We start from the raw sequence: 20211 nt of genomic DNA, 5'->3' as shown, positions 1-20211 counted from the left end.
CACTAGATGAGTTAATCAGTGAATTGTCTAGTTATGTTGAAGTTTCGATGGTGGGTTGAGGTTCCAGTCGCAGCAGCTACAGCATCTGAGCGCAAACCACTCGAGCCTATAGTTACATGACATGAAATACAGAAATACGGTCAATATATGGACAATTACCCCATATTTTGTTGCATCTTATTGAAGATTGTAGAAAGTTATTTTTTTTGAAGTAGATTTTATGTATAAATTGTGCTTGATCATAGATTAGCTTGCACATTTTATCATTTTCACTTTTCTTAAATGTAAAAGAAACGCCGAAAACTAAGGGCTTACAGTTCCAAGAGGCAAGATAAAGGCTGCGAAGATGAACCATCTGCAGGCTGAGAGTGATCTAAGGAGAAGCTTGAAATGGGAGATACTTTTTTGGATTTAGAAACCTTGGTGTCTTGTAATGAGTTGGATGAACCAGGCGGCGATAATGGGGGTGACGGAGGTGGTAAAGAAGAGAACGAATACTTGAGATTGTCAGGCCCAGTGCTGACAGGAATCGAGGACGAGGATGCTGATCTTATTTCATCTTCCTCATCCTTCATCTCTCCTCACTAAGGGCCTTTTTCCCCTTTGTAAGTTTGGAATCTTTCAATGGGGGAAAAGTTTGAATATTGAAGAAATCAAACTATATAGTGGTATATACAAGTACTTGTTTCGTAGTGAATATTTTTGGAAATTTATGAATAGTAGGTGTGGAGCTAACAGTCTTTACCATACTGTAAGCAAATACATGGTTTAAAACAATGATATAAAAATTTCAACCCAGGTTAGAGTGTAAGACCAGTGGGTGAAATATTGTAGTCTTCAAAGCTTATAAATTGCAATAAACATTAAATTTCAAGCCTTCACGGCGTTGATGTAATGCCAGAGATTTTCTTGCCAAAAATTCATCATGTGTAGACAGTTGATTTGATTCGAAGTGCTAGAGTTTTAAGTTTGTATACAAATACATAAGAAAATCAAGCCTTGGCATTACGAAAGACCAAAAAAAAAAAAAAAAAAAAAAATTGATAGTTCTGCAACTACAAGGACCAAAATTTCACGGCAAAATTGGGATCTAACTCATAAGTGCTCTCTCCTGGTTAGAAAGAACTGAAAAGAAAACACCACAGTTTATAAGGAGTATTTACTTCAGCCATCCCTTCTCATTTTCTCAAGATTGATTGGTAACAATTCGCCAGGAGCCTGCACAACAGAAGCAAACTTCAATACTCAATTTTCTGAGATTCATTGGCTTGCCTCATGGAAAAAAATCATTATATTATGGTGGTATGAATCAGCTTTTTATACGGAGTAATTGAATAGGGTGGATGGAAGGCCTCCAATGGGAGGCATTGTCTCAACAGTGAATACATAATCCCCCTCTTCTCTACACGCTGTATGTGCATTTCTCAAAAGAGAATCATCAATCCATAAAACTTCTGTTCAAAAATTAAATTTAGCATAACAGGCACCCACTATGCAGTTCACAGCTTCACACCCCTTCTTTATTTAAGAGAGCGATAGATGTGCAAAATGCATTCATCCACATGTTTACAAAAATTGCAAGTGCCATAGGAGAAAAATCTGTAGAAAAATTGTTAAGGTTTACAAAGAGCAACAACACCTACAACTACAACGGCAATAATGCATACAAGTAATAGATTGGATTGTTAGTAATTTGATGCAATCGATCAGCCAAAGCTCGGTATCTTAGCATGAATACATGATTCTGGACAACCACCAGACTTACAAACAACGTTATGGATATTTTTCAGGACCACATTTACCAACACAGCAGTACTTAAAATGTCAATTCTAAGTTCACACTGACGCCTTCAAACTCCAAAACTTGGATCAAAAGGAATCCTATCAATACCAGTTCAACTTAGGATGCACCTATTGAATTGAAACTTTTGTTGTTCCATAGAAATTCAGGGTCATTTATTGCATCCAAGCATTACAAATCAATAGAAAAGAGAATATACAAATCAATAGAAAAGAGAATATACAAAACAATAGAAGTAGAATGAGTATCGCAATTACCAGGGTACAATCCGGAATTCTACGCCAAATATTGAAATAGAAAGGAAATCACAAAAGCATCTATACTGACTATTGCTAAAAGGCATCCAAAAAATAAGCCGGAACTCTGTTCCCTAATAATTTTTTGAACAAATTCAAATTTACGAAACTAAAAAATAAGATTACCTGGTAAATCATATGATCAAAAGTATTCCTGAAGGTTCTCGCCACTCAGAGACTCCAGCTCCTTGAGAATTTCTTGTGCAAGTGTCTTAACTGGTAACTCCACATCCTCCAGCAACTCAGCAAGGAAAGGAATTGTTTCAGCCAGTAACACCAGGTACTCCTCTTTCAAATTCTCGACCAGGTATTTGATAATTCTCAGGCCTAAAAGACGGGATCGCACCATTTCACTCCGGGTTTGCATCAATACCTGGACATGAATAACATAATTAGGATAATCAGCAAAAAAATTTAAATATGTTCCTAAATTAACTACATTGTAATTTAAGTTCGTCCACTTCATAAATCTAGTTGATTAACAATGGTACCCTTACAAAAGAGTACCAAAAATGATTGCCTTGATATGGTGAAAATATACAAATTTTAAAAGCCAAGAGTATATACGTATTAAGCTAAGTTCCTTACCGTGATCACAAATCAAATGTTGCCTATTGTTTTGGGGCAAAGGGGAATTCATCAAACAACGGGTACTCACACAGTGATACAGCCATACAGGTCAACAATCTTTTATGAAACAGGAACCGGCAAGTCTAATATCTAATACTTTGACATGGATATACGCATTGCACATATGACATTCAATATTAACCAAAAACCTAATTATGAACTAACCGAAGCTGACATCTGGACATGGTCAGAAACCAGTAGCCTAATATGAGTAACACAGCACTGATGAATTCAGAGAAAGTCGACCAAGCATATACCTAAAGCTTACTGTATATCCTGAAATAATCATTACTCCTTGAGTAAATTCTTCAGCAACTCACAATTAAAGATCAGCCAAAATGTAATTCACTGGATGACATCTGAACTTCTAAACCTTAAACTCAATACCTCACAAAGATGAATATTCCCTTGACCCCAAAGACTTCAATTTATCTTTCCTTTAAATATTCCCTGGCTTATTTTTGTTTAAGTTGTACTCCCTAATACCACGTTTATTCTTATTGGACATTTCGAATTTAATTTAATTTACTCTTTAAAAAAAGAATGTAGCTTCTCCAACACAGAACTATCAAAATATCATCTTAAGGACAGAGAAATGCATGGGCGGGCTATTAGCTAGTAAAATCCTATAGAAACTAACTATTACCTCATAGTTCAGGGGCTTCCAAAGAAGGTCGGAACCTGCTGTTACAGCCATTTGACCAACGCAAGAAACCAAGATTTCATCTGCTTCCTCCAGAGATGGTATATCTGGATGATCTTCAATACAAGCTGGTGGTTCAACAATAAGCTGTGAGACAATGGGCTTCAAGAGAAGTTGGAATTTTGTGGAGTCCAGAAATTTAACACTCCCAGTATCATAAAGAAAACATTTATGCAGGGACGACAAGACCAAAGCCCTGAGATGCCATTTTTCAAGTGACAAAGAATCAACTGCCTCATTCTTTTTGCTTTCAGAATTCTGAATCTTGGCCTTCTTTTTCTTTCTAGATTGACTAGTCTTATCATCATCATCAGATAAAAAACTGATAAATCCCTCAAGCAAATACTTGAAATATGGGACAAACAGTGACCTGCATTAAATTAATGTCTACAGTTAAATTCCAAAAAACAAAGTGTATCAAGAGACTTACAGAAAGAGAAGACCATATTTAACCGAGCAAAATAAACAAGTAAATCAGCAAATCCTATCATATATGCTATCAGCAAAAATAAACAAATCAGCACTCCCACAGATACAGTCAGTGATCATATATGCTAAATCAGTGTCACTCAACTCCAACTAATTATATATGAACTTCAAAAGATTACCAAGACTATTAATAGAGCTTGGAAATTAAAGAAAGGATACTACCAATTGCTGCCTCTTGCAGCTTAAATGTCTGTCTAAAAGGTTCGTTGAGAAGTATACATATTTTCAGTGAATTATAGTTTTTCTTTTCATTCTTGATATTCTATATAAATAAATTTTTTTTTTTTTATAACATCAACATTTATAAACACTAAGAGAGTAACAACTAGATGTTAATGCACTGACCGATGATTTTCAGCAAGCTTGTTGACCAAATTATAGAAAGAAACTGCTCTTCCAATGTTTCTGGGCCCCATATGATTAGTTTCTGCCAAACTAGACTCTACCCATTCAATACTTCGTAAGAAGAGAGGCTTGAACATTGTCTCTGTCATCTTCATCGTCAAAGCAATCATTGCACTGATGACATGTTTCTCCACGAAATTAACTTTCTTAATTGAAGCAAGGTGCTGACTGCGAAGATCCAGAGCCATCATACAGAGGTCAAATATGTTTGTGTGGTAGCCGCTCACTGATGATTTGTCCATTTTGCTAACAAAATTCTGGAGTAACTCAAATACTGTAGACAAGCTCAAATCCCCTGCCTTCACAGCTTTTGTGTACACATTCTGCAATGCAGGTAATGCTAGCCTGACAGGAACTTTCTCACTAACTAACCTTCGTACATTATCAGCCTGGGATTTTATTTTCTGGTTGGATTCTGATACAAAGTCTTGATGCAGCAACACAATTTCTACAATATCACCAAGGTAGGGATTCAAAAAGGCACCCAGATTTTCTACAAGTGCCTCCAAAGTGACTAGTACAGCTAACATAAGGGTATCCTTTGAAGATATCTGAATACCATTGTCCTCAGCAGATTCTTTGCGTGCTCCTGATGACAGAGACACAGCCCGAGTCCTCTGCAAAACATTTTTCATGATTTCAGGAAGCTCAGGCAGTGCCCTTGGTCCCAGAACATTTATCAATGCACCAGCTGTACGGAGACAACCAGAAGAAACAGCAAGATCATCAGATAACACATTTTGCACAACAATCGCAAGGCATTTGCTGAAAACTGCATGATTGGAAGGAAACTTGTTGGCTAAAATCTCCAATGCCGAAATTGCGGCCAGCCTGACAGATACATTGAGATCATTATCAGAACCATCAACTAACTGCAAGATTTCCAGACAAAGTGCAGCAAACGAGTCTAAATCAATTCCATCAAGATGATTCCAAGAGCCTCTCAAATGCACATTTCGCTCCCTTTCATTTTTAGATTTAAGAGCATCAAGGTCTCTCACAGATTTACACAGAACTTGAAGGGCCTTCTTCCTTGGACCTTTATCAGTCTGAACCAGCAACCTAATAACACCTTGGAAAAAGGCTGAAGGGAGCATTCCATTTGTTATCTTCATTAAAACAGCATGGATAATCTCCTTAAGCTCCTTCTTCAAAAAGATTGGAAGTGATGTCTTTTTCTTACTTAAGAAAATGAATTGCCAACAAAAAACAACCTGTACCATGAGTTCAGTAAGTGTTTTCTGGATTGTTTCCATATCTTCCATCGACTGAAGCTTCATGACAACTTCAGGATTTTGCAGCTTCCCCAAAACAAACTTCAAGGCAAATAACAATGTCACACACTGATTATTGTCAGAAACACCTCCCTGCAATTGCTTAAGCAATGAAACAAGGGAAGGGAGCCATATCAAACATGTATATTGTTCACATATTTGTTCAGCAAAATTATACTCCCATTCTGTTTGAACTACAGAGTTTATGAAGCCAGAAGTGTCTATCTCACTGTGAAGAGAAGAAAATCTCTCTTTTGAAACCAATGAACGGAAAAGGAGGACTAACAACGACCCCATACTACTGCTTTCTCCAAGAGTCTTCAAGAAATGGAGTGTGATTGACAGCCTTTGGTGCTGAGCAACACCAGGCATTTCATTTATGAAGATTTGGAGCAAATTATCAGCACCATCCATCTTAGATAACCAGCAAGGAACAACAGTTGAAACTAACCCTTCAAATACACGTTTTGAATGACTATCATCGTGGTACACAGTTGATTTACTGATAACAGCGAGAATTGCAGGAATATGGTGCAATATCTTGCCAGGTTCAACCTTAGCAATTGTAGCAAATAGTGAATATACATGATTGCTGGTAACAACATCTGACGCAGACTGTGCACATTCAACAAGTAGTGCGGCATCAAATTTATCAAATACTCCGTTGTTCAGTGAGAGATCATCTGAAAGTGAAGAAATGATATCCTCCAAGATAAGCAACACTGTCTGCTGTATGTAAGACAATGCATTAGATGTGGTTTGAGAGATGCCTGATAAAGCTGGAACCCACTCCTCTTGGGTAACTGCATGGACCCACTTATCTGTGAAGGCTTTCCTAAGAAGCTGAAAAAGAGGCTCTACAAGAAGGGCCCTGTTTCCCATGTCTTTCTTTAATAACAGAACATCAAGAAGAGAGCTAATAGAGCTAAGTGCACTTCGGCCTACTGAAAATAAACCAGCGTTATGCTTCTTAGATTTCTTTTTCCGGTGTGAGGAAGCCACTAAATCACCTTCATATACGAGGATAGTATTCAAAATGGAGGCAACAGTTGAAGCAGAAACATCTAAACGCAACAATGCTTCCCTAGTGGCATTCTGTACATCATTGTTAGCATCATGGTAAAGAAGCACCAACTGCTGGAAAAGTTTTTGCTGTGTCTCAGAACTTAAACTTCTGTATAGATTTCCGTTCAGCTTCTGCAAAAATGCAACACATGGCCTTACTATAGCGGCATCATCTAGCAACAAACCTTCAATGCATAATGCAGGCAATAGATGGTCTTCAACAATATGTATATCTGATGATATGGGCATGGAACAGATCTCAATTAAAAGGCAGAGGATATCCACATCAATGCCAGACAACTCTCGGTGCGACTTATCAAGCTTAAAATGGTAACTGTAACGCTGCTGCAAAAGATCACACAACAGAGACTCAACATCCTTTACCCGCATGATGGAGACACCCAACTCTTTCAGAAGTGAGATTACTTTTAGCTTTGCATATCCAGGAAATTTCATAGCAGATCCTAGTATGAAAGTGAGAATCCTATCAATGGTAGACTTATCTAATTTCTGACCAACATCCAGTGGCACACGAAGGCTCTGGAAAGATGATGATAGTATTGATGCCATCAATGAAGGAAGGAAATCCCTATCCGAAACGATCAACTTCTTATGTTGTACCAGCAAGCTCAAAAGTTCATCAATAGAAGAACTCCAAATGTCATTATTTCCATTTTTCTTGCCCACATATTTTACACGGGAACACAGGGTGTTAAGCTCTTCAACATAGCTTATAGCAGCTGCCCTGATATCCTGGTCATCACTAGACAATGGAACAAGAGTTAAAGGAAATCCAGCCAAATGCTGCAAAGCAGAACCCTCGTCTGCCTGAGAACATAACATAGCAAATGAATGCAGACTCTCAATTTGTAATCTAGTGGAAACTCCTGGATCACTAACAAAGGCTGAGAGAAAATGGATGGGAGAGACCCTGCAGTTTTGAACAAGATAATTTTTGTGCTCCTTGAAAACATGCTTCAGATTAGATTCAGCAAAGAAGGCGTAAAAATCCCGCAAAGTGCGCATCCATTTTCCATCCTCATCCATGTCAGCACCTGTTGGCACCACTGAGATATATGCCTTAATTGCCCTCCAAAACACAAATACCAGGATCCTTGCATTCAAATTCTTAAGATTATTTTCATCAAGCTCATTTAGGAACTTATTGTCTTCTGAATCAAGAATCCTAGAACTGAACTCCTGACCACGCAAAACATTTTCAACATGCTCAATTGCTTTCCACTCCGCCTTAATAAAAGCATAGCAAGTTTCATACAAAGTGGAAAATTGATGAAAGGCATTCTTCTGCATGATAAATGACTGTAGCAATATCAAGAAGAATAATGTTTTAGATAATTCAGATTCAGTACAACACTTGATAAGCCACGGCATTAATTCTTTGCTACCCTCAGAAAAAACATTCACCAAGCTGCAAACAGTTGGCATATTAACACCAGAAACCCACTCCTTCCCAGATTTCTTTTTAAGGTCCTTTTTAACCTCAGATGCCAAGATTAGGTCTCTGTAGAAAGGCCACTTTATTTCCTTGGCCAATTTCTGGGCCTTCAAGTTCAACTTCTTTGTCCTTGGAAAAACAAAAATGAAGGGAAATATCATTGTAGCAACTTGCTCCACAAAATCAGTTCGGTCTTGTAAGAAAGAAACTGCGTGCTTCAGGCATAAAATAGCAACCTCACCAGCAAGAGAAAGATTCTCAGATCCACCTGACCATATAATCTGAGTGCATTTCAGAAGCAAATGCCGATACATCTCCAGGAGACGAGCAGAGTCTATAAGCTCGGACAATTTATCAAGAGAAAGAGCTGCCTGAACAACACTCAGATCATCATCAGAGAGACAATGAACAACTGCCTCCTGGACAGTTACAAGCCACTCTGACGTAACACCACCATTCAAAAAGGTGGACAGGTCAAGATTAGAGAGTGTAGCCCGTCTGATTTCCGCCTTTGGATTTTCAAGTCCAAACCAGACCTTTGAGTCCGTAGAGGCTACAGATGATGTTATGTTTCCGTCCAGCATCTTGCACAAACCCTCAACCACTGAATTTTCACCCTTCAGCTGCACCTTTTTGTCATTCAAGAATTCATGAACAGAAGAACGTAATTCATTGGGATACTTTTTATTGAGAAGAAGCAAAATTTGCTTTGCAAAGCTCCCTGAATCTGAGATATCTAAATTATCAGTGTTCTGTGACAATCGCACACACGCAGAAAGAAGCCTGAAAACTATAACTCGAACAAGACCCTTGATAATAACAGTATCAATAATAGATACTACAGCAAGCTTGCACCGACTGTCAGAAATACTATAGTCAATAAGGGACTCCAAGAGCACAGTAAGAAATCTGTCAATATTGAACCTTGTGGTCATTTGTGAAAGAATTCCAGGGAGAGCTTCAATCTCTTTCAGGATGTCTACCACCTTCTTAGGGAGTGTTTCAACAGACTGCAACTGCACAATGTTGATTAAAGCCATAATTGATAACTGAACCCACTGTAAATCTGTTGACGCTTGTGCATCTGCTTGAGCCAACTCAGCCACTGAACGGACCAAGCTGCTGACCAGTTTGGAAGACAAGGATACTCTGTTTGCTAATAGACCAACAATCATCAAAGTGCCAGCTTTATAATCAGAAGACCCTTTACCACCCGATTGCAGACCAGAATTCAGAAAGGGAAGAATTCTCTTCACAGTATCACTATCAACAGTTGCCAGTGACCCCAAAACCTCAACTACAACTGCTGTGCAAAAACTGATCATGGGTGTGGCAGGCTTATGCTTCTTTACAGGAGTTGCATAGCTGCATATAACCTCGAGAACACCCATGTCACGTATGCATTGCTGGACAAAAACCTCTCTGGGAGGTGGTGCACCAGATCCTTTGACACCGTCAAGAAATTTCCATCGACTATTTCCCAAGTCAATTAATTGCACGATTCGAACAAATGCATGAGTATCGTGATAAGGTAGTGCAAATAAGATTAACTCCTCAACATTATACACATGAATCTTATATCGTCGAATCAGGTACTCAAGTGTCTTAAACGCAGAAGGTGATTGAAAATGTCCAGAAAGCAAGTGCAAATAAGCACTGATTGAAGAGTTAATGCGTTTATTTTCTTCAATGCCCATCAACTCCCTATCTAGATCTCTGCTTTTATGACTAAACAGATCATGCTTGTGATTTATGAACCGATCATCAATTTTTTCAAGAACTTCCAAACCTAAAAAAGAAAGAAGAAGAAGAAGAAGAAGAAGAAGAAGAAGAAGAGTATAGTTAGTATCCACAAAAAAAAATTGTCCGAGATCAAACCGCTCATCAATGTGTTGTCATAAATCAGATTCAAAGTTCCATCTTTGCTAGAATAACTCAATCACAATATTATAAACACTAAAGCCCCCCCCCTCCCTTCAATCAGTGACCAAAGTATTCAATCTTTGCACATCTATTAAAGTGTTCCTGTTCATGAGATGAAACATTTGGAGTCCATCAAAGGAGCATACCCTAAAATCACACCCCTCTTTACAAGAAAAATGACACCACATTGCTCCTTCCCGATTCACTTTTCTTGCCATGAAAAACCACTATAACAATGCAAATGTGAGGGAAAAAAATTCCCATTGGTCTTTTTACCAGCCATTATCTATTCTCTAATGCTGTTTAATATCTAACCAGATCGGCATCGTCACCAAAAAGAAAATTCTTATAATGCACTAATCCATAAGAGAATAATCACACAATTATAACTCATTTTAAATCTTTTAAAATTTCTAGACTCAAACCCAAGCAGTACACCATAATAAACTGAATTTAGCTCATTATTGTCAGCTCCATTTTTATAAATACAATGCAAAATTCCTCAATTCCTGCTTCAAATATAATCCTATACAAGTTGGACTCCGAAAATTCTCTAAAATTCAACCATTACACATAAACTAGAAACAATTTCTGCTCCTACTAACACACTCAATACACACAACAATAAACAATGAATACCCAATGCAAACACCCAATTTCTTAAGGTAGAAAATACAAAATTGAAGAAAACCCAGAACAAAAAAATGCCTATTAAAACTCAAAAATCAATAAAAGGCGCAAAATAATATGAATAACATAAAAAAAGTTACCAGAAAGAGCAAGGCTAAGGATGGTATCAATATCAAGGTCAGCAGCCTCTTTAGGGTTGAATAGAACAGAGGGTCGAGTAATAGATCTTCTGGGGGCCTCTGTATCTGCTTTTACATAAGATTTGAGAGCTTGAAGTTGTGCTGCTATGGAGGTTGCCGCCATTTTTATCGACCCAACTTCTTCAGAAAACCTCTACTGTTTCTCTCTCTCTTTTATTTTTATTGAAAACGAAACAGTTAGTTGAATTTGCAATTATGCGGCCATTGAAGAGAAAGGGTTTTAACTGTTAAGTTTAGTGCTGGACTGCTGGGGGCGATAGTTGAGGGAGGCAAGGGTTTATGCCTTGATTGAGATTTTTGCAAGTAAAGGAGTTGTGTTAAACGAGAGTAAATACAAGTTCATCGACCTGATTGGTATACCAAGGGTATATAAGTCATTTTACTCATTAATAGGGGCAATTTTGTACTTTCATTGATTTCTTCCTCCTTTCTCCATTCTCCATCCTCCATCACTGCCAATTGACTTTCTTCTTCCACACAAACAACTACACACCTCACCAACGCCACCACCATAGGTGGTGGTTAAAATTGTTGTCGCGAAGGAGATGCTTCCCCTGAGAGGTTGATATGTATCCCCCTCCTCGTAAAATGTCGGCAGCCTCTCCCCCACCCTCAAAACCCTTGCCGCAAGATTTTGCGGGGGAGGGGAGGGGCGGCGAGTGGTGGGGTGGCTAGGTGGTGACTAGAGAAGGTGGGAAAGTGAAGGAAAAAGGTGTTGTGTGGTGGTGGGCTGATGGTGTGTTTTCCCTTTGTTTTTTTAAAACAAACAACATAGTTTATTTAAGGGTTTTTCACAAATCAAACAAACCCCTAATATTAATAACTTCAACTAACTAGTTAACTGCCCTCACAAAGTCTCGCATCACCCACTATTTAGATTTATTGAAATACTTAATGCTCTAATACATTCATCCAATTCCAATTCACCCTCCTTTCATGTCCTCATTATCTAATCCAATCATTTTCTAAATTTTATTGTTATGTGAAAGCCCAAGTGGCGAAGTCAATACATTCGAGAGGAAAGGAAACGACCATCCATGTCCCTTTTGAGACTATTCACGCAACCATAACACTACCACATTAACCTCTTCACCGTGACAATGACTCTGTAACACTTACACATTGTTTGGATTGAGAGATTTAGAAGGAAATGAAAAGAAGAGAAAAGAACGGATTCATCCCCTCTTCTTTGTGTAGTCTTTGATAAGAGGAAAGGGAAGGGAAGTGAAAGGATCGATTCATTTTTCTTTCCTCTTTAATAAACCAAATCTTTCCAATATTGAAAAGATTTGGAGAGAAGATATAACCTTACTTTCTCCCTTCCCTTCCATTCCTCACCCTTTCTTCTTCCCTCCCTTTCCTTTCTCTTATACTTTGTTATCCAAACAAACCATTATACAAACTACAGAGTATTACATATAGCCAATATGGGTTTGAGCCGTTGAGGCATTTAAGGTTTGAACCTACAACCCATTGTATATAGACCTAAAGTATAAATAAGGTGGCGATTGCAGAGTTGGGCCTAAAAAGTCGGGCTAGCTTCCACAGACAATGGGCTATACAATAGAGTTTGTAGTCTTTGTACAAACATTGGACTTGTCATCACACAACAAACACATCAAGTGGGGCCATTCATTTAGACTAATAGCGTGATTCCATTTGCTCCATTTTACAAGTCACAAAGTCAAGAGTAAACGTTAATGCAAAGTTTCAATCCACAAGTTTGTCAAGGCAAGTTCCACCAAGACCAAGAAATTTTTGTTTATTTGGTAAGTACTTAGCAACATTCTCATTATTCAATATGTACCTCGACAACATCATTTACATTAATTAATTATAAAACAAATTATAATCAAACCACCATAAGTACGTATTGAGTAATAATTAGCCACACAAGTACCGTAATCATTAATCCCTCTGGAGTGGGTCTAAAATTTGAGACTAACCATACGGAATTAATGGTGTATGTCATTGATTCTTGTTTAATTGGGCCAATAATCAATATATTGTACACCTAAACACATCTTTATCTTTTCACTAGTATTTAATAAGTATATTTTTACCAATGGCTGTCAGTAATTATAGTATATTACCCTCATAAACATACTCCTTCCGTCCCCGAAACTTCGACCCTTATGGCCTAATTTTAGTCCCAATATGTTCATCCCATTTGCATTTTAATACCCTTTAATTTGCAATAATATTTGTGCAAAATTAGCTTCCCCATGCAAATTTTGCTTTTTCTATATACTTTTATTACTTTCTCTCTCTACTTTTTTGCAATTTCAATGTAAATTTCCCTTTTCAATGTACTTTTCTTAGTTTTCCCATACACTCTTACACTTCCAATTTAACTTCTTAATACCCGCGAAATCAACCCAAAAGGGTCGAAGTTTCGGGGACGGAGGGAGTACATTTTAATCGGTATTTAACTATGAACAATGCTCAGACATTACCTTAAAATTAACAATTACACGTAAATGTTACATTTATAGCTCAATATCCTTTTTTTTTTTTTTTTTTTTTTGACAGGATAGCTCAATATTCTCTTAAAAGGCGACTTATACAAAATTAAATTTATTAACAATAACAATTACTGTGCACATACACCCCACCACAAAATAGACACATTTTGGGTTTTTTTTTATCAGCACCTACTTACATAACATAGTACGGAGAATTCACTATTTCATGTGAAAGAAGCAAAAAGCAGCCATCTTTTTGGAAAAAAAAAATTAGTTAAATTTCAGGCGTAGAAAAGTCCAATTGGTTTCATTATCACACTAATTAATAATTAACTGAGCTTTTAAGAATACCCACCAATTTTTTTGTAGATTGCAAAGTCAGAAAGAGAATTAGAGGAGAGAAAAAGAGAAGCAACAATGGCGGAATCAAAAACTGTGCATTCTCCCATTGTCACTTATGCATCAATGTTATCACTTCTCTCCTTTTGCCCTCCTTTTGTTATTCTATTGTAAGCAAAATATACCCTTTTCTTCTTTAAGTTTGTTTTGATGTTTTTGTTTTAATTTTAGTGTTTTTTTTTTAATCAAGTTATAATTTTTTTTGTTTAGTGAATTGATTTCTGGTTTAGATCTGTGATAACCCTCGTTTTGATCATTAATTGTATTAATTTTTTTTATGTTTTTTGGGATGTGAAATGGATAGATTTTGAGTTATATTTCATGGTATTTATTTTTGATTGATGGATTTGTTAATGGGGTCTTAAATTTCTGGGTTTCATGTTTGATAATTATTTCAATTGTTTAATAAGGTGTAATTTGTCAATGGCATAATAGTGTTATACTACATACTCCGCACTTACTGGTTACTATTTGTCTATATGTTTAAACAATTAATTGGTTTTTTTTTTGCCAGTTTTTTTTAACCATGTTTATATTATTGGTGTCCTGTTTTTGTTGTTTTAATGCTGCTTTACTTTCAGGTGTTTCTTGACTCTATTTGAACAATAAGCCATTGCTTTTGTTCTTTAACATGGATTTAATATTCAGTATTATTGTACTGTATGTCAAATGGTCTACATGTGGTATGGTGGCCATAAGGATGATCCAATTTTTTACACAAAAGATTAAAAAACATGAATCTTTCAACGTTAACGATGTTTTTAATAATGACGTGTTATTAGGCCTGATTCTCTCCACATGTTTTTTAATCGAGATTATTTTTATTGATTAGAATTGATTTTATTCAGTTAAGCTGTTTTAATCGAGTAAAAAAATGGTTTTTGATCATTTTCCATTGTTTTTTCTCGTATTTTAATTGATTTTTGCTGATTAAAACTAAGTTTTGCTTTATGAATTTTATGAAATTGAAAAGAACATTGCCTTGAGAGTGAGTATTCAATTGGTGGAGACATCTACAATTTTCTTGTAAAAGTTATAATGTGTTTTGATTTTTACACTGATAGCATTAGTTGATTGCCCATATGTGACAATTACCTTCTTTTTGTCTTTTAACTCTAATCTTTTTAACCTATTGATTCCCATGTGCACATTTCTTGGGGGGCATTTACACAGTATGCATATTAGCTAGTGATATAAATGACTGTACTCAATGGAAAATCTGTATTGCTTACTTTAAGGTTCGATAGAAATGAAAAAATATAGTAGTGGAAGATTAGCTTCATCAAAATTGAAAAGCAGATTTGCTTTGTTAGATATTCGTATATGGCAATCATAAGTATTAACTTTAGATGTTATTGATTTACATGTGAGAGTTTTGAATTTTGTGGTATCAAGTATCCTTGTTATTAGGCATTTTCTTCACGATTGACTTGACATTAACCTTGTGAAATACTGGAATCTTAGAAATATTTGGATCTAGTTAGTGAAAGAAAGATGCTACATAATTCATACAAAAACATGTAAAACTATAATTGCTGCTCGAAAGAATAGACTTTGATTTTGAACTTATGGCTGATAGTTTTTGCATCTTGCTACTTTAGCCTAATGAATGTCACATGTCAAAGAATCAGCTAGCAACTGGTCCGTAGATTCAGAAATCTGAGTTCTGCATTGATTGAGTTTGTTTTTTTGGGTACCCAAGTAACCCAACCGTGTTTCCTAGTTTGATGTAAAAACAAGCAAAATTCTCCTTCTGACACATCAATTGTTATTCTTAGACTTTTTACGCACCTTATTTCAGTGATCAATAATCTATGCTGCAGATGTAATCTGAGCTTCGGAACTCATTTCCGCTTTGCTTTGTAGCAGAGATGCTATGTTGATTTCTGTTGACGTTGAAATTTTTTGGTCCAATGCAGATGGTACACTATGGTACATGCTGATGGCTCTATCTCTCAAACTTGGCTATACTTGAGGGAGCATGGGTTACAAGGTTTTGTTAACATGTGGCCTAAACCCACATTTACTGCATGCAAAATCATCTTCTGTTATGGAGCATTTGAGGCTGCACTTCAGCTATTGTTACCTGGAAAAAGGGTGGAAGGCCCTATATCTCCCACCGGAAATCGTCCTGTTTACAAGGTATGTTATGGCTATTCTTGTTGTTGAAGTACATTAATCTTATGTGTACATTTATTATATGAAACTGGATTTTGTCTCACTGAAATCAGGGCTTTCCTTTTGTGTCTATTGCAGGCTAATGGAATGCAAGCATATTTTGTCACTTTGATCACTTATCTTGGGCTCTGGTGGTGAGTAAACTTACTGTTCTCAATTTTTACAGCAACTCAAAGCATCATATTAGACTTTAAAATTAACCACTCCGTTCTTATAAATGTCCCAGTTTTCCTCCATGGCAATAACTGGCTAAAATATTTACCACTTTAAGTATCTGTTATAAAAAGTAGAGACAAAGTGGGCAATTTTGTATCTGATGTTGTAAGTTCAAATCTTTTACCTTGAATCTTTAATGTCTAGTGTAAGGTATAAAAGGGCTGAGTTTTTTTTATATAAAAAAGAAGGCAAAAAAGCTGGTCATATATCACAGTTTCATACAGTAACTTAGTGGTGCTCAAAAGTCAAATTTGCTTGGTTCAATTTTATTTGAGGTAAGTGTCTCTATGATTTCAGTTGCACTCTTTTGTGGGCATTTATATGGAAAATTTTAAATTTGCTATGCAAGCTATGATTCCCGTACTACATTTGTAGACTAATGAAGTTTGTATATGTTGTCTAGAGATCTTGCTTGTATGTCACTTTTCTGTTACTACGTAGTTGATATATAGCTGGGAAGCGTACTTTTTTGTTTATTTTGCTAAGAGTGAAAAGGGGGAGTTTAATAAATATCTTTATTACTGATATTTTGTTTTTAAAAAGTTGGCATGTCAAAAACCATAACTTTTTTCTCGGAAGGCATTTTAGTTCCTTGCTTCCTTGTTTACAGAATTTGTGTTGATAACAATCAATATGTGGCACTAATATGCATCACATTTTATCCAACTGTTCATTTTTGCGGTCTGCTTTCAGGTTTGGTATCTTCAATCCAGCGATAGTGTATGATCATTTGGGAGAGATATATTCAACACTGATAGTTGGAAGCTTCATCTTTTGCATCTTCCTGTACATAAAAGTGTGTTATCTTAAAGAATATCATTGACATCTTCCTTGTTTTTTATTTTATTTTTTTATTTTTTATTATGCATGGTCTTTAATATCAGAGTGCTGGTTCACATGTAGGGGCATGTTGCACCATCGTCATCTGACTCTGGTTCTTGTGGAAATTTCATAATTGATTTCTATTGGGTGAGCTTAATTGAACCATAATAACATCTGTATTTGTTCTTTCATTTTTTTCCTTTTTCTTGTTTTAAATTTGTGCTTCGCTTCATGTGTTGGACTGGATACACATCTTAAAACCCATGCTTGCGTGGAGAATGTTGAAAGACTTGAAACTAATAATGCTGAGAAATCTTTGCCCCCTTAGTGAATTTTAACCCAGGAATGTGTCTGACATGGACTAGAGACTTACCTTACTGACAAATTCCATTTTTATGGGTTGTTAGTATACATGACCTTAAACAATTAGTGACCTTACTATTTTATCCTCTTGATAATTAGAAATATAGTGGCTTTCGCATAAATTAGATCCTAGATAACCTCATGTGTGTTGAACATGATGTTTAGAATCATTCATTCACTGATACTGTGCTTGCTGTGTTCCCTAGGGTATGGAGCTATATCCACGAATTGGTAAGAACTTCGACATAAAAGTTTTCACAAACTGCAGATTTGGGATGATGTCTTGGGCGGTTCTTGCCTTGACCTACTGTATAAAGCAGGTAACACCTCTGAGAGTGCTTCTAATCTTAATGTCAAATATGTGCGTAAGTTAGGCTTGAATTTTCTAACAAAAGCTATTTGGTTTAGAATCGTCTTTGACCATAGGTTTACTCTATTAAAAGGAAGAACTGAAAAACAGCAACAAAGATGTTTTATACTTCACAAAAGAAATTTATCATCTATCACAAATTTAGGAAGCTTGAATTTAGTCTGTAACACTTGTACACTTCAATGTTTATGTTTCGTAGGTACTGAAAGCTATTTTTTTTTTTCCTTATTTTGGTGTTAATATCTACAGTACGAGATGTATGGAAAGGTTGCTGATTCCATGCTGGTCAATACCATTTTAATGGTAGTGTATGTCACAAAGTTTTTCTGGTGGGAAGCTGGGTATTGGAATACCATGGACATTGCCCATGACCGAGGTATGTAGTTTCCGATCCTCTTTATTGTTTCACAAGAATCTGGTTGACTGGTTAGTCTTATCATTAGTATGATATATAGTTGAGTTGAGCCTGGATGAAAGTTAACCTGATTACATGTCTTTCCAGCAACAAGAAAAGCCAAGCAATCTAGCTTGTACATATCTAACTTGTTTATTTTACATTTATAGACATTGTATATCTATATTTATTATCCTATGATTGAAATTCCTAAATGGTCATAAATAGTCATTGTTTTTGCTCAAAACCTCGAAGCTATTTTGTTGGTTGAATTCTCAGAGCAAAATGATCCTTTCTAGTTTTAGTAGTTTCCACAACATATAAAAAATGTGGAGATTTTCTAGGCGATTTTCTTTACTATGTGTTCTTTTTTTATTTGATTTTTTAAAACGGTAAGAAGAAACACAATATTAGGAAGACACTCTTATCGAGCATGGAGTGCCAAAGTGATGTAGTGATGTATTATCAAAAATGAAATGATATCAATTGTACTTTGAAGTTGGAGTTCTGCCTCTGTTTTTTTTTTTTTTTTTTTTTTTTTTTTAAAGTGTCTTATATTCTGCAAATTTGATTCTGGCAGCTGGTTTCTATATTTGCTGGGGATGTTTGGTGTGGGTCCCATCAGTGTATACTTCTCCTGGCATGTATTTGGTTAACCACCCTGTTCATCTTGGAATTCAGGTAACTGCATCTATGAGAAGTATTCTGGATTGAGTAGAGTCAGTGTATAGTTTGTTCATCATTGTAGAAAACCGGATCACATATCTTTTTCTGAAAGTCCTTTTTACTTCTGTTGCAGCTTTCACTTTACATTCTTGTGGCCGGTATTTTGTGCATATATATCAATTACGACTGTGACAGACAGAGACAGGAATTTCGTCGTACTAATGGAAAAGGCTTGGTTTGGGGGAAGCCTCCATCAAAGGTTCATCTTGAATTGCCATAAAATTTCCCCTTTTCACCTTTACTTTTGCATTTTTCTTTTCTTTTCTTTTTCCCCTTTGTACGCAATCCTGTATATCTGATATTGTCTTTTTCATATTTTCTTAAAGACTATCATGCTAAAGTAGATGAATCTTTTGCAGATTCAAGCCTCATACACTACAACATCAGGAGAATCCAAGACTAGCCTTCTCTTGACTTCAGGATGGTATGTTTCTTGGTCATTTTGATTAGTCTTGTACATCATTATGTCCTGCAGTGCATAGTATTGAGTTGTTCTGTATTTCCTGGGATAGGACCATGGCTGACTTTGACTGTGTATTCATGGGCAGTTTTATATAACTCGGTGATTTTTACATCTTCGATTTACAGGTGGGGTTTATCTCGACATTTTCATTATGTCCCAGAAATATTAGCTGCTTTTTTCTGGACAGTTCCAGCTCTTTTCAATCATGTAAGTAAATGTTCTGGTAAACCTTTTTTCTTTTTACTGACCCGTGTTTGTCAAAATTCTGTTGACTGAACTGTTGTATTGTGCTTCTTTTCCGCAGTTTCTTCCCTATTTCTACGTGATATTCCTCACGATCCTCCTTGTGGACCGAGCTAAAAGGGATGACGATCGATGTCGATCCAAGTAAGGCAATTCGTACAGTTACTATATAAATAAAAAATTTCACCATAGCAAAGAATCACTGCATTCTTGTTTCTCTTGATAAATAAAGGGGCTGGACCCGTATTTGTCAAAGAATCATTGCATGCTTGTTAAATTACCATCCTATTTCTCTATTTAAGTTTTTTCCTTTGCTTTTAAGCTCTGAAATTAATATGTTGTTTGTAAAACTTTGCAGGTATGGCAAGTACTGGAAAACCTACTGTGACAAGGTTCCCTACAGGATTATACCGGGAATTTATTGAATCCTTTGTATGAGCTATGTAATTTAAGTCATAGCTATGTAGCTTTGCTATATAAATATAATTGCTCAATGTTTTTACTTTCTAATTTAAGTCACGAATTATGTTAATCATGTGTAAATATTCAATGTCTGTAGTATATTGGGCATCTTCCTTGTTTCTTTGGGGAATATACGAGGTTTGATGTTTATATACTCTAGTACTAAACATTACCGAATCTTACCTTTGCACCTTAAGAGTGTATGAGTTTTCCCTTCGAAACTTCTATCAGTTTTTCA

At 36.2% G+C, this 20211-nt stretch overlaps 2 protein-coding genes across 2 annotated transcripts; one reads left to right on the top strand and one right to left on the bottom strand.

Annotated features, from left to right (window-relative positions):
- Positions 1-904: 904 nt before the first annotated feature.
- Positions 905-11669, bottom strand: LOC110687960 (uncharacterized protein At3g06530-like). The gene is made up of 5 exons (XM_021864614.1): positions 10813-11669; positions 4265-9908; positions 3374-3800; positions 2224-2470; positions 905-1218 (listed from the first exon to the last, which is right to left on the bottom strand). The coding sequence occupies exons 1-4, from the start codon at positions 10973-10975 to the stop codon at positions 2240-2242; spliced, it is 6465 nt and encodes a 2154-aa protein (XP_021720306.1). The 5' UTR covers positions 10976-11669; the 3' UTR covers positions 905-1218; positions 2224-2239.
- Positions 11670-13560: 1891 nt separating this feature from the next.
- LOC110687958 (7-dehydrocholesterol reductase) lies at positions 13561-20211 on the top strand. The gene is made up of 13 exons (XM_021864612.1): positions 13561-13846; positions 15656-15878; positions 15993-16048; positions 16824-16926; positions 17034-17099; positions 17522-17635; positions 17935-18061; positions 18660-18760; positions 18879-19004; positions 19165-19229; positions 19394-19475; positions 19573-19655; positions 19870-20211. The coding sequence occupies exons 1-13, from the start codon at positions 13755-13757 to the stop codon at positions 19934-19936; spliced, it is 1305 nt and encodes a 434-aa protein (XP_021720304.1). The 5' UTR covers positions 13561-13754; the 3' UTR covers positions 19937-20211.

Source organism: Chenopodium quinoa, unplaced genomic scaffold, assembly GCF_001683475.1.
Source record: "Chenopodium quinoa cultivar QQ74 unplaced genomic scaffold, ASM168347v1, whole genome shotgun sequence".
Lineage (NCBI taxonomy): Eukaryota > Viridiplantae > Streptophyta > Magnoliopsida > Caryophyllales > Amaranthaceae > Chenopodium > Chenopodium quinoa.
Note: the sequence above shows the minus strand (reverse complement) of the source record. Positions and strands in the feature narration are given on the sequence as shown.

Excerpts from the sequence above, each read along its gene's own strand:
- LOC110687958 (XM_021864612.1), top strand. The coding sequence starts at position 13,755 with ATGGCGGAATCAAAAACTGTGCATTCTCCCATTGTCACTTATGCATCA. Across the intron at positions 17,100-17,521 it reads TCATAATTGATTTCTATTGG|GGTATGGAGCTATATCCACG; the intron begins GTGAGCTTAATT and ends TGTGTTCCCTAG. Across the intron at positions 19,230-19,393 it reads CTTCTCTTGACTTCAGGATG|GTGGGGTTTATCTCGACATT; the intron begins GTATGTTTCTTG and ends TTCGATTTACAG.
- LOC110687960 (XM_021864614.1), bottom strand. The coding sequence starts at position 10,975 with ATGGCGGCAACCTCCATAGCAGCACAACTTCAAGCTCTCAAATCTTAT. Across the intron at positions 9,909-10,812 it reads CCTTAGCCTTGCTCTTTCTG|GTTTGGAAGTTCTTGAAAAA; the intron begins GTAACTTTTTTT and ends TTTCTTTTTTAG. Across the intron at positions 3,801-4,264 it reads AAGCTTGCTGAAAATCATCG|GTCACTGTTTGTCCCATATT; the intron begins GTCAGTGCATTA and ends AATTTAATGCAG.